Raw genomic sequence first — 14,806 nt, 5'->3', positions numbered from 1 at the left:
TGTTGGCAGATGGATCCTTTACCAGCTGCACCATTTTCCCCTCTTTCACATCAGCACACTAACCACTGTCAATCACCTCTTCATTCACCTGCTTTTTAAACATAGAACAATCATATTTCTTTGTGTTGGGTTTCTATCTTATGTTTGTCTGTATTACACAGAAATAAATTGCTTTCCTTTCACACTGCTGGGAATATCATGTGCCTACATTTATTACTTATTATTCACTCATTTCTTATTGACTGAACCATTCATTTATGAATCCTTTACTGGGTGGGTATAGGAAATTCTAACTTATAGGCTATAAAGGAAATTAAAAAAGGTGTAGAATTAAATTTTAAAGTGATACCTTCTATAGTATGCTTTCCTTGAAACTCTCACATCCCATCTACTATAATTTTCTCCTTTTGATTTTCAGAAGACCTCTCTGAACTTGGTTGTGGTTGAACTTGTGAACACATGATGCTCCTTGAGTCTGAGACTGTGGCTTTAAATGATGCTGATGGGGGTTGAACCTCTAACCTATAGCTGATCCTTCAAGCCAAACTGGACATGGCTCAGTTTTGTCATTTCATTAGCAACGTGCTTGGACATTTCTAATGAACTGGCTTATCTTCGTTTTTGCAGCCTGAATGGAGAGGGAAAAAAACTTAAAAGCAAATGCATTTCATTTTAATAGGCTTTTCTTGAGTTCAAACTAAGATTATTAGAAAATACTTTAGAAATTTAATAAAGTTAGAAGTATGAATTCAATCAGTAATATGGAGTTAAAAATGATACCATTGATTCAAGTGATAGCAGTCCATTTATACTGGTTTTCCCTGTAGGTATATAACCTACAGATTGCAAATTCCTTTTAATCCTAGTTGTTTGCTGGAGTCTTTCTGATCTAAAAAATCTAGATAGTAGCACACCTCATTCCTGGGCTAGGGGATCCTCTAGTCTTACCAAGAGCTTGGTGACTTGTGAGAGGCCTTCTTTTTCTCCTTCTTGCTTCCGGTTGTAAATCATATTCCAGCCCCCTGTACCTGTAAACAACCCTTATGTTTAAACTCACTTCCCCAAGGCATCTGCTTGTAGAGCCGACTTTACTAAAGACTTGAGATCTGAAGCAAGTTAAACTTGGGTACCAGATGGACCTGCTTCATTTAAACAGTTATTTTCCTGTTTCTGGCTGTGCCGGGTCCTTGTTGCTGCGAGCGCTTTCTCCGGCTGCAGAGGGCGAGGGCTGCTCTCTGTTGTGGTTTGTGAGCTTCTCGCCGCGGTGGCTTCTCTTGTTGCAGAGAAGCTCTAGGCGAGTGGGGCTTTGGCAGTCGTAGCCTGTGGCTCTGCATCTGTGGCGCACAGGCTTAGCTGCTTGCTGGAGTGTGGGGTCCTTTCAGATCAGGGAGTGAACCCGGGTCTCCTGCATTGCCAGGCGGATGCTCTACCACTGAGCCGCCAGGGGAGCCTGGAGCTGCTTGTTAGAAGTCTTAGGTGTTGTAGTAACTGAACTCAACTGACACTTATCTCTTTTGCTTTCCTCTTTTCCTCCCCCCCCACCCCCAGGGCTTTCTCTCTCTTTTCTCTGTTCCCTCCCTCTTAGGCTTCAAAATCCCCTTTTCCCAGTTTTTATTTATTCTTTAAATGTTTAATGCTGAGCCGTGGAGCTGTCATCAGCTGCAGCAGTCCAGTAAAGTCTGATGCCTCTATTGACATGTTCAAGGAAGCAGTCTAGTTAGAAATGACTGCTTGGGACTGCCTTGGTGGTCCAGTGGTTAGGACTCCTCACGTCCAGTGCAGGGGTCACGGGTTCGATCCTCGGACGGTAACCAGGATCCCACATGCCACGCAGTGTAGCCAAAAAAGAAGAAAGAAATGACCACTTGTGAGGTCTCTTCTGTCTAAATTCTTGGACAGTGACAAGCCTTCTCCCTCCTCTTTGTCTGGAGGTGAGCACAGGGTAGGTGAGTATGATTGTGTTCGGGGTACCATATGCAGAGGGAAGGACAAAACCATAGCTTCGGATCAGTCCAGGCTTGAATTCTGAACCTTCCTCTTCCTGGCTGTGTGGCCACAGACCGGGTACTTGACATTCCTGAGCCTGTTTCCCTATCTTGAAAGGAGGAGGTAATGTTACGTGCTCGAAAGTGTAGAAAGAATAGAATAGAGTAACACACAAGTTGTGAAAGGGATTAAAGGGAAGAGCGCTTCTAGAGCACCTGCCTCAATGCAGACACTCAACCAATGTTAATTTCCTTTCCTTTCAACCGATAGGTACTTTCCTTGAGGGTTACATATGTAAACATTAAATATTTATCAGTTGCATAATTCAAAGAAAAGAAACTTGAAAAGGAATCTTACGTTGGATTTTTTTTTTTATGAAGCCAATAATTACCCCAACTTGTCTTTGCTGCAAACCTGTCTCTCTATACGCTGCACTGGGTCTGCTTTGGATGTCAACGTGCCGTCCTTAGCACAGTGAAGATGGATTGAACCCAAACTCTTCACAGCTTCCTAGAAGTTGTAAATATTAGGTATTGATGCTGTGATCTGAGGCCACTCAAGTGACTGGGCTCTAGAGCTGTCCCTGAGGTGGGCCCATCAGAGCTGAATCGATGATGAGGAGATAAACAAAAGTTAAGGCCTGTGGCTGGTCTGATGGCACTCACAGGAGAGTGAAAGTGGGTATTTTACCAGCAGAAAAGACTCACCCTCTGTCTTCTGTCCGAAGCAGAGGATTGCAGAGCCCCCAGTGGTCTTTGTAGATTAGGCTGATTTAAACCATGGGCAAAGTCACATTGCATGCAGCTGGGTTTTAAATTCCGGGCTGCCAGGCTTATGTTCGGGACAGTAGCTAGTGTTACATTTCATGTTCTTAGAGGCAGGAAAGAGTAAAGACTTGAACAAAAGAGATTCTTTTCTTTTGTCCATTGTCTAGTGAAGTGTGAAGTGTGAAATGAAAGTTGCTCAGTCGTGTCTGACTCTTTGTGGCCCCATGGACTAGTCCATGGAATTCTCCAGGCAAGAATCCTGGAGTGGGTAGCCTTTCCCTTCTCCAGGGGATCTTCCCAACCCAGGGATTGAACAATAGTCTAGGGTGTTTGCCAAATCCAGCCAGTAGCCTGTTTATGTACAACTGTGAGCTAAGAATGGTTTTGCATATTTAAAGGTCTATAAAAAGAAAGGAAAAATACGCAGCAGAAACCATATGTGGCCCACAAAGCCAAAAATATTTACTGTCTGGCTTTTTCTGGAAACGGGTTGATCCCTGGTCTAAAGAGTTGGAAATATCTCAGATCAATGAAGGCAAATGTAACTAACATTTGCTTGACTTTTTCAGTTGTAATCTAATTTGTGGCAACCACTGCCTGCCTGTTTTAACAAAGCTTAATTGCCATTATTTAGGATGAATATAATCACATCTCAATATTTAATTGTGTCTGGCAGTATCCACGGGGGGTTATTACAGTTTTCTGCAGAGAATGGAGTCTCTCTTCCTTGTTCTAGAAGTAGCTCATGTTTCTGTCACCTCCCTCTGAAGCTCCCAGCTGTCCCTTCTCCACCACAGCTCACCTGGTTGAAATCTCCTCCTCCCCCTCCCCTGGCCTGAAAGAGGTTGGCAGGGCCCGCTCAGGAAGAGCTGTGGAGGGATTGTCCACCTTGTTCTGTGCATGCCGAGGCTCTGGAAGGATCTTCAGCAGCGTGATCAAAGACCCATGATGTGTATATGAGGACGTATAAGTCCTGGGCTGAGGGCGTTCGTGGGGGCTGAACCTGAACAAACTGAACCTCTTGGAAGAATTGGGGCCCAGGTTAGACCCTGAAGGAGCGGCACCTTTGTGGGAGAGCAAAGCAGAGGTTCAGGAATACGAGGGGATGCCTCCTAGAAGGTCCTGCCCGGGGCAGGAGGCTTTTCCAGTTGTGTGAACTGAGGTTGGAGCATCAGCGTGGCCAAGTCTTTGGGAATTTTAAGGTGTATGAAATTCCAAATCCAGGAGCCAGTGAGGAGTCACTGTCATTTATTTTAAGGAGGGGTGTGTGTGTGTGTGTGTGTGTGTGTGTTGGGGGACAGTGCAGTCACAGGCACACAGTGGGCAGCTCTTTGTTAGGCCTTGCTCCAGTGCTGGGCACCCGGTTAAGTGTGTTACATCGATCATATCATTTCATCTTCACAATAACTCTGTGGGGGGAGGAATTATCACCTCCAGTTTGCCTAGAGGGCTGAACATAACTTGTCCAAGGTTCTGAGGTGAGTAAGGTGTACAGCCACGGCCCCATGACCCGGGAGTCCCAGCTCTCAACTCCCGAAACCAACTCAGTGTAAACCAGCCCAGCAAAACAGGCGAGAGCGAAAAGGAACTGAAACCCTGTCCTCCAAGACCGACCGCTTTGGGTGCCAGTCCGCACAGACAGCTTTCTGTGGATCCGCACCACGAGACGTATCTGTTCTGCGTGACCTGTGCCAGGACTGGGCAAATCCTGCGTGCGTGCTCACTCGCTTCACTCGTGTCCTTTACAACCTTTGTGATCCTATGGGCCATAGCCCATCAGGTTCCTCTGTCCATGGGATTTTCCAGGCAAGAATACTGGAGTGGGTTGCCATGCCCTTCTCCGGGGGATCTTCCTGACCCAGGGATTGAACCCGCATCTCTCGTGTCTCCTACATTGGCAGGCGGGTTCTTTACCACTGAGCCTCCTAGGAATCCTACACCTGCAAATTTTACATAAATGACAATATAGTATATATCAGGTTCCCCTCCCATTTAAAACTAATTTTTTACTTTTAATAAGTGACTGCATAGTGTTATAAAAAAATTCTGCTAAGTAGATTTGAAGATCTAATTGTCTTTACTCAATGATTTATGAGTTAGGAGGCTCTCATCTAGCATCTGGAGGTACACTCCCAGGGTCTGTACAAAATGGATGGTTTTTATAGGACAAGAGAACTATTATGAAAAAAAATGTCATATTTAGTGAAGTAACTCAAACAGAGAAAGACAAATAGTACATGTCATTTATGTGTGTGTGCTAAGTAGCTTCAGTCATGTCCGCCTCTTTGTGACCCCATGGACTGTATCCTGCCAGGCTCCTCTGTCCGTGGGACTCTCCAGGCACGAAGACTGAAGTGGGCTGTTCTTTCTTTCTTCAGGAGGTCTTCCCGACCAGGGATTGAGTTTGCGTCTCCTCTGTCTCCTGTGTTGGCAGGCGGGTTCTTTACCACTAGTACCACCCGGAAAGCCTGATATCATTTATATGTGGAATCTAAAGATAATACAAAAGAGTCTATATATAAGGCAGAAATAGACTCACAGATGCAGAAAGCAAACTTGTGGTTACCGAAGGGACAAATGAGGAGTATGGGGTTAACAGATGCAGACTACTCTGCATGAAATAGATGAGCAGAGGGATTTAGCACATGGAACTATATTCTTGTAACGGCCTATAATGAAACACAATTAAAAAAACACCAAACAACCGAATCACCTTGCTGTACACCTGAAACTAACATAGTATTGTAAATCAACAACACTTCACTAAAAGAAAAGAATAAATATCAGAAAGATCACATTTCTGGAGGAGGTTGAAACTGCAGTAAAGTCAGGTATTAAGCGCAGGTTTGGTACCGCGCGGTCTAGCACAGGTGGTGCAGTTCGGGCTGTGCTTTCCCTCTAACAAGAGTATTTCACTTTGTGACTGTACTTGCGTCCGCATAACCTGTCCTCTATAGATCACTGCAGGTTCTTGAGCAAGGAAATCTTGATAAACTTCTTAACTGAGTCTCATGCTTTCTCACTTTCCTTGCAGCACGCTCTTGACGCTGACAACGCAGGAGTAAGCCCAATAGGAAACTCTTCCAACAACAGCAGTCACTGGGACCTTGGAAGTGCCTTTTTCTTTGCTGGAACTGTCATCACCACCATAGGTATCCATGTGTTTGCAAGTATCTCTTCCCCGGCAGGTCCTCCTGAATAATGGCACGAAAATCAACAGTTCGTCTGCATAGAATATATGACTGCTGGGGGTTCAAAGGAGGCTTACGAAACACTGTCAGATTATTACAGTACTTGTGTGGTGGCTTTCAATAAAAGGCAAAGTAGAATGAACTGTTTCAGTTTTCAAAATGAAAGTCTAGGGGACCTTTAGTTTAAAAGGACCTCATGGAAAGGTTAAAGGGAAAAAAAATCAGTCTCTGAATTGGTCAGTTGAACTCAGATTGCTTAGTTGAGTTCAAATTCCTTTTTAAAAAGTGTACTTTTTATTAAAGTTATTCATGAAGGAATCAAACTGTTCTACAAAGTTTGTTATGAAAAACAGCAGTCTCTGCCCTTCTCTCTTTTTTTAATCTCCCCTGGATACATTGCTTTCAGCTCTTTTGCTTGATTATTTTGATACTCATCTCCAGGTCTTTAAATATCACATCTGTGCTGCACTTCCTGAATTTTATTTTAGTGATGATTTCTTGACTCTCCATTGAGGAAGATGAGGAATTAGTTCCCATTCTTCCTCCCTGCCCGTTGTAGAAGGGCTCTCTTCCCCTCCTCCTCCCTTCCCTATGGTTTGATTAGATCAAAAGTGAATGTTTGCATTACTTTGCTGGGTAAATGTTCTTCACAGCTGATCATAAAGTGAGCTCTGATTAGTTACTTCCTGCACCAATTTTTGTTCTCATTGTATTTCTGTGTATCTTCTATCTGATCCTCGGGGAGTGTTGTATTTTTGTCCTAGGTGTTAAATGGTTTGTCATAGGGGTTAACTTTATAAGTATAATCGCATATAATAACCTTAGGGTTCAAATCTTGAAGCAGTGTTTATTAGCCCTCTATTATGGGTGATGACATCTCTTTCTTCACCACACAGTTTTAGTTGAGGCCATGCTGTCAGTGTTTACTTTATATTATTAAATATGCTTAAGCTTCTGTCAGACGACTTGCCCACTTTAAATAATAACTCTTGGCTCTCAGCTGTCATATATAATGCAGTCAGGGAACTTACTCAGCATCTCCACTTCTTTTCCTCTTCTGCTATCGATGATTACTCATTGTATCATTCTGTAACATCGGGTGTATATTTCACATTCTGTTCTGCTGCCTGGATGCTCCCATTTGTGTTAGTCATAGTTCTATGGCTAAATATTGTCAGTGCTCATTTCTAGCCTTGGTTTACATCATGGTTTTGCCATTGCTTTTGTCAATGGCATTGCATGGCTAAAACTTCAGAATGGCTCCTGGGAGCAATGCTCCCTGGGTTTTTGTATTGTTCAAGATGGTAGCCTTACAGTTGAAGGGCAGTTTGGCTGGAAATGAAATCCTTGACTCACATTGTTTTTTAAGGATCTTGTTGGTTACTCTGTCTCCCCCTCTGCTTATGTAGTGGTGGAGAAACCTAATGCCAGGCAATTTTCCCCCTTTTATCAGTATAAGTGGCTTGATCTTTTTGCTCAGCTGCTCAAAAGATTATTTGTTTATCATTCGTCTGATAAAGCTACTGAGTTTTGTCCCTTTTATTTCAGGAAAGCTGTCTTGATTGTCATTTTGAAACATTTTCTCTGCCGTATGGTTTTGGTTCTGTTCTTCAGGGATTCCAATTATACATCTATCGTTACTTCTTTCCATGTCTTCTATACTAGTATTTTCCCTCTACTTCTTTTTAACCCTTAAAATTGGTTTTCTATTTCTTTTTTTTAATTTTAAATTAATTATTTTAATTGGAGGCTAATTACTTTACAACATTGTGGTGGTTTTGCCACACATCGACATGAATCAGCCACGGGTGCACATGTGTCCCCCCATCCTGAACCCCCCTCCCACATCCCTCCCCACCCCATCCCTCAACGTCGTCCCAGTGCACTGGCTTTGAGTGCCCTGCTTCATGCATCGAGCCTGGACTGGCGATCTGTTTCACATAGGGTAATATACATGTTTCAATGCTATTCTCTCAAATCACCCCACCCTCACCTTCTCCCACAGTTTAAAAGTCTCTTCTTTACATCTGTGTCTCTTCTGCTGTCTCACATATAGGGTCATCGTTACCATCTTTCTAAATTCCATATATATGCATTAATGTGCTGTATTTGGTGTTTTTCTTTCTGACTTACTTGTACTTTGTATAAGAGACTCCGGTTTCATCCATCTCATTAGAACTGACTCAAATGCATTCTTTTTAATAGCTGAGTAATATTCCATTGTATATATGTACCACAACTTCCTTATCCATTCGTCTGCTGATGGACATCTGGGTTGCTTCCATGTCCTGGCTATTGCAAACAGTGCTGCAGTGAACATTGGGGTACACGTGTCTCTTTCAATTCTGGTTTCCTCAGTGTGTATGCCCAGCAGTGGGATTGCTGGGTTGTATGGCAGTTCTATTTCCAGTTTTTTAAGGAATCTCCACACTGTTCTCCAGAGTGGCTGTACTAGTTTGCATTCCCACCAATAGTGTAAGAGGGTTCCTTTTTCTCCACACCTTCTCCAGCATTTATTGTTTGTAGAGATTTTGATAGCAGCCATTCTGACTGGTGTGAGATGGTACCTCATTGTGGTTTTGATTTGCGTTTCTCTGATAATGAGTGATATTGAGCATCTTCTCATGTGTTTGTCAGCCATCTGTATGTCTTCTTTGGAGAAGTGTCTGTTTAGTTCTTTGGCCCACTTTTTGATTGGGTCATTTATTTTTCTGGTTTCGAGCTGCATGAGCTGCTTGTATATTTTGGAGACTAATTTTTTGTCGGTTGTTTCACTTGCTATTATTTTCTCCCATTCTGAAGGCTGCCTTTTCACCTTGCTTATAGTTTCCCTCATTGTGCAAAAGTTTTTAAGTTTAATTAGGTCCCCTTTGTTCATTTTTGTTTTTATTTCCGTTGCTCTGGGAGGTGGGTCGTATCAACTGCTTGATCTCATCCTCTCTTCTCCTTTTGTGTGTTCACGGTGCTTACCTCCTCCACGCACGTCTTCCAATTTTATTTTCATTTCTGTGATCATTAGGGGACTTTTATCTTTCCTATGGGCACCAGGGCTCCAGACCACAGGCTCAGTAGTTGGGCCCACGGGCTTAATTGCCTTGTGGCAGGTGGGATCTTCCCAGATGCGGGGTGGAACCTGTGTCTCCTGCATTGGCAGACAGATTATTTACCCCTGAGCCACCAGGGAAGCCCCTTTGCTTTGGATTTTATTCACTTGCTTTTGCTTTCTTCCTTCCTCCCTCCCTCTATTATCATTATTATTATTTTAAGTCTGTATCTTGAAAACAGTTCAAAGAACTTCCATGTTTATTTTTTCACTTGTACATGTTTTTATTGTGGTAAGATACATGTAATCCAAAATTTACCATTTTAACCATTTGTAAGTGTATGGTTCAGGGGCACTAAATACATTCGCGTTATTGTACAGCCGTCACCACCATCCTGGAGAAGGAAACGGCAACCTACTCCAGTATTCTTGCCTGGAGAACCCCAGGGATGGCAGAGCCTGGTGGGCTGCCGTCTATGGGGTCGCACAGAGTCGGACACGACTTAGCAGCAGCAGCAGCATCTTTCCTATTTTTACCCCTGAATTCCATTAGCTTAGCTCACATTTCATCCACACTTGTTGTCTCATCATCTTCTCCTGCTTTCGTGCATCTCTGTGGTTTCTCTGTGATGCTTCTGAGAGGCGATTACTTCAGGGTTGTTCACAGTTTTTGTCTGGATGGGGCAGCATCTTTCTGCCGAGTGTCTTTCATTCATTGGTAAGTTTTGCTGCTCTTTCACTTTTCCTTTTTTTAAATGGAAGCTTTATCTTCATGCTGAGCCAGTTTCTTTTGATGCCAAACAAGCTAGATATTCCTGGACTAGGTCTCTGCTGAACTTTTCCGGGGCTGGAAGAGGAGAGCAGGGAGAAACTGGTAACCTTTCTGGCCGCACAGGCCAAGATGCCCCTCTTTGCCGCTGCCAGTGAGGCGGAGCGCCTCCTGCAGATTCGGCCCATCTGTGCTCCTCTCTGCACAGCGCTGCCTCTGCTGTTTTTCTGGACCAGGTCAAGCTCAGGAAGGCTTCCGAGGCTCTTCCTGTTCACACTATATTTCACACTTGGTGCAAACAGGGATGTATCTTTTGAAGTTCAAGGTGAGACCCTCACTTTCATAATTGGATTTTTACTGACACTTTCTGAGATTTGCCACCAAAGGGCACTTTAATCATTCTCTGTACTTCTCTGTATTTTTTTCCCATGTTACCTCTGCAATCTCAGCTTCTTTGGGTAACCCTGACATATATGGTGGAATCTGTAGATTGCATCCCTCTCCCAGCTCTGCTGAAAAAGAGTTTGAGAGTTATTTGCCCTCATTTAGTAGTGAAGTCACACTGTAATAAAAATTCTCATTCAGGAGAATGGGAGACACACAGCCATCACCAGTTCATAGCAGTGATGGCCAAACAGAGGGAGACTCTTCTGCACTCAGTGGGAGGATTCCTGCATTAACATTTGTTTATACTCTGGGAGGAAATCTCTCTCATAGTTCAAATCTCTCAAATCTCATAACTCTCTGAGACCTTCTGGGAGGTTTTTCCTTCCCCCTACTTTTCATAGCCACACATTAGGTGGGTGTTGGAGGGTATGCCTTTTTGGGGGGAATGCATCTTTGGTGATTGTCTTCCTATTGGAGCAAATTTCAGAAGCTCTGGGCTGTTTTAGAGGCACGGGTTTTTGTCTCTGGTTATAGACCTCATCTTCAGGACCTGTATGATTTTTGCATTGTTGCAATCAAGAAAGTTATGTCCAATAAGAAAACTTGGAGTGAGAGGGAATTGCCACTCCTTTTTAGAAAGTCTCATAATATAAGTTTTAGCATACTAGGTTTGCACTTACAAATCTGCAAGTGTATTAACATCAACTATTCTAAGTAGTAGAAGTATACATTATGCTAGGAAGTCTGGGGCCTGGAAGCCTTTCAGACACTCCAGACCAGATTAGGCCATATTTGTCCTCAATCCCATAGCATCCAAAAAAGGATGCAGGATGACATGGCACCATTTGATGTAAGGGCAAAAAGTGCCATACAGCTCAGCATCACCTGAGGGCATCACTGTAGCAGACCAGAGAAGACCAATGTCGGTTTAAACTGTGTGTAGCGGTCTGGATATTAAGATGGGGAAATGCCTCATGTGTCTTTGGGGGATTTACGGTGATGTAAGTCAGAAGGAGAAAGACAAATGCCATATGATGTCACTTACATGTGCAATCTAATGTATGGCACAAATGAACCTCTCTACAAAACAGAAACAGACTCACACAGAGAAAAGACTTGTGGTTGCCAAGGGGGAAGGGGATAGGGGAGGGAGGTGCTGGGAGTTTGGGGTTAGTAGATGCAAGCCATTATATGTAGAATGGGTGAGCAACAAGGTCCTGTATAGAACAGGGAGCTCTGTTCAATATCCTTTGGTAGACCATAATGGAAAGAATATAAAAAAATGTGTGTATATATATATATATATATATATATATATATATATATATATATATGTATGTGTAACTGAATCACTTGGCTGTACAGCAGAAATCAACACCTTATAAATAACTATGCTTAAATTTAAAAATTAAAATTAAATTAGAACCATAAAAAAAGAAAGAAATTCAGTGACGTGCATGTGCGTGGCCACAGTCCTGAGTTCAGAGACGGACAGGATTTCTGGATTAGGCCAGTAAGCGAGTGGATTCCTGCAGGGGCTTTTGCGTGAGTTTTGGAGGAAATGACTTCTTTTCTTGCTGGAGGTAAATCGGGAAAAAGGGAAGCCCAGGACCCTGTCACTCATTTCCTTTCCTCGAGGGGTTTTTCTGCTGGAGCTCAGCTGAGGGTGAAGAAGCCGAGTAACAGAAGAGGAGCCACAAGTGAGGTCCCACTTGTCCCCTTTGAGCTGGGGGTGAAGCTGCCCATAAAGAGTTAATACGTGTTCAATATCCTGCACTGGGGTCTATCGTGCATTGGGTTTCCTCTCACCTAATGAAAAACCCTAACAAATGCACACTTATGGCTCAGAGATCACAGAGGGCCCCTAAGTATCTGACCTCAGAGCCTGGGCCGGGCCCTGTTGGCCACTGTGGCTGCCGCCTCCTCCTCCTCTGGGTTCCTCGCTCTTGGTTTCAAGTCTTAGATGGCGCTTCCTATTGGATAAGCCCCTAGGTTTCCACGTGCTGGTGTCCTGGCAACCTGGGATGCTGTTGCCTCCATAGTGGGAGGATGGATACTGTGTCACACCTGGGCAAAGGACAGGGACCTTTCCCAAAATCTGAGGGAAGATGGAGCCTGAACAGGAAACTACTGCACAACACGCATGAGACAAAAACAAACAAAACTAAAAGCCGACCCAAACCCCAAGTCCGCGGCAGGATCAGCGCTCAGTGTTCCTATTAGGGATTGCGTTCTTTTCTATTCAACGGAAAAAATGCTATTTTTTCTCTCACTCTCTGTCTTAATTGAAAAATAATGTGTTGTGAGTTGAACACCATTTAGCTGGCTGAATTTTGACTGCAGGGTGGAAGGTTTTAGAAAGTCACACCATTAGAAATTTCTAAAGAAAACAGGAGTACAGTATTACTAAGAATAATAAGGTGAGGAGATACTGTTTTCTCATAATTATTTAGTGGCAAATTCATTCATTACAAGTGGTATCAAGGCTTATAAAAACACTAAGAGCCTGCTAATTTTTCTTGTTCTTCCTGAGACATTTTCCATTATTTACAACTCAGGCAGTAGGGCAGTTGGAGCCGAGGAGCTTTTTCATTACTTGTGAAATACGCCCATGTTAGCATGCTTGCTTGAGTTCACATAATGTGCTACGTAATTCTGTAAACACTGCCCCATATTACTGAGGTTCTTTGGAAAAACATAATCTTTGATGGGTTCCATTGGATCTACTATCAATCCTGTAATCACATGTTGTTGCAAGCTTAAGTGGTTTTTACTTCTGTGATAGTGTGATATCACAATGAAAATGTTTGTACTCGAAGGGCGATCTTCATCTCTGCTTGTTTTCTTGGCAAGATCCCCCAGGGGATGCTGTGTCAAAGGGCCTGAACCTTTTAAAGGCTTGCCAAATCACTCTCCAGAAAGACTCTCCTGAGCCACGTGAGGTTATGTGCTATTCAGACACAAAAAATGTGCTCATTATGTAGAATGTATATACAGAGATCTTAGGAATAATAGTCTTTTCCTGAACAGCAGTGATACTACTCAGTAACAGGTCCCTTTTATCTGAAGATAGCAAAACACTTTTTTTTTTAAACAAGGTTTTCTTGTGCTCAGCTATACAGGAAGATCTACAAATGTGCGGCAAAAGGAAAACACGCTCAGGCTCCTCTCCAAACCAGGAGTCACGCCAGGAGAAGACTAGACTGCTGTCCTTGTTGAGGTCACCCTGTCCCCTTTCTCAATAACTCATTCTCATTTGTTGACTGTGCTGGTCAACACATGAGAACTCCAGGAACTATACTTTTTCCTCAGCTGGAGGAAGCTATCTGCAGATTCTTCCCACAAAACATCATTTGTAGAAGGGCAGACAATGATTTGAGTTCTCACCAACAGCTCTAGAATCCAATTAGACTTCCTCTTTGAAGCTTTTTTTTTTGTCCTTGCCACTCGGTATTTGGGATCTTATTTCCTTGACTGTGGATCGAATCCATGCTCCCTGCAGGGAAAGCACAGAGTCCTAACCACTGGACCACCAGGAAATTCCCCATTTGAGGCACTTTTGGATTAGGTCACTTGACTCGACCCACATCCTAGAGAGTCCCTCATCAGGTCCCAGATGGTAACCGGTAATTGTGTCCCTCACCTGGAACTTAATTAAGAGTTGTTGGACTTCCTGGTGGTACAGTGGATAACAATCCACCTGCCAATGTGACTGCAGCCATGAAACTAAAAGATGCTTGCTCCTTGGAAGAAAAGTTATGACCAACCTAGACAGTGTATTAAAAAGCAGAGACATTACTTTACCAGCAAAGATCTGTCTAGTCAAGGCTATGGTTTTTCCAGTAGTCATGTGTGGATGTGAGAGTTGGACTATAAAGAAAGCTGAGTGCCAAAGAATTGATGCTTTTGAACTGTGGTGTTAGAAAAGACTCTTGAGAGTCCCTTGGACTGCAAGGAGATCCAACCAGTTAATCCTAAAGGAGATCAGTCCTGGGTGTTCATTGGAAGAACTGATGCTGAAGCTACAATACTTTGGCAACCTGATGCAAAGAACTGACTCACTGGAAAAGACCCTGATGCTGGGAAAGATTGAAGGCAGAAGGAGAAGGAGCTGACAGAGGATGAGATGGTTGGATGGCATCACCGACTCAATGGACATGAGTTTGAGTAAACTCCGGGAGCTGGTGATGGACAGGGAGGCCTGGCATGCTGTAATCCATGGGGTCGCAAAGAGTCGGACACAACTTGGTGACTGAACAATGGCAATAGGTGCCAGGAACTGTGCTCCACATATATTATCTCACTTAGTTTCACATTAACTCTCATTTGCCTCATTTTACTAACGAGAGGACTGAGAACCAGAGACATTAAGTAGCTTGTCTAATATCTCAAGGTAAGTAAGCCACAGAGCCCCACTTTATTCACCAGGACCAGCTACATAAGGCACGAAGCCCAGTGTCAAACGAAAATGCAGTCTCGTTAAAAAACAAAAACATGATTAAGAGCCTCAAAATGACAACAGCAGAGCATTAAAGCGAGAGTGAAGGAAGCCCTTTTAAGCGGGGGGCCCTGCGTGACTGCCACACACCCACAGACGCACAGCCGGGCTTGACAGCTTTTACTCGAAACCACATCCCAGAGCTGAACAGCACACGGTTTGGCC

The 14,806-nt window shown here is 43.5% G+C and overlaps 1 protein-coding gene across 1 annotated transcript in view; it reads left to right on the top strand.

Annotated features, from left to right (window-relative positions):
- The window catches only part of KCNK10 (potassium two pore domain channel subfamily K member 10), a 145,166-nt gene that overhangs the window by 80,418 nt on the left and 49,942 nt on the right, over positions 1 to 14,806 (top strand). Inside the window, exon 3 of the mRNA XM_081510321.1 lies at positions 5,788 to 5,905. Within this exon, the coding sequence (XP_081366447.1) occupies positions 5,788 to 5,905 (118 nt within the window). The remainder of the gene's footprint in view (positions 1 to 5,787; positions 5,906 to 14,806) is intronic.

The sequence above is a fragment of the Giraffa tippelskirchi genome, chromosome 7 (assembly GCF_054371585.1).
Source record: "Giraffa tippelskirchi isolate mGirTip1 chromosome 7, T2T-mGirTip1v1.2.pri, whole genome shotgun sequence".
Taxonomy (NCBI): domain Eukaryota; kingdom Metazoa; phylum Chordata; class Mammalia; order Artiodactyla; family Giraffidae; genus Giraffa; species Giraffa tippelskirchi.
The sequence above is the reverse complement of the archived record's forward strand: the minus strand, read 5'-3'. Positions and strand labels throughout refer to the sequence as shown.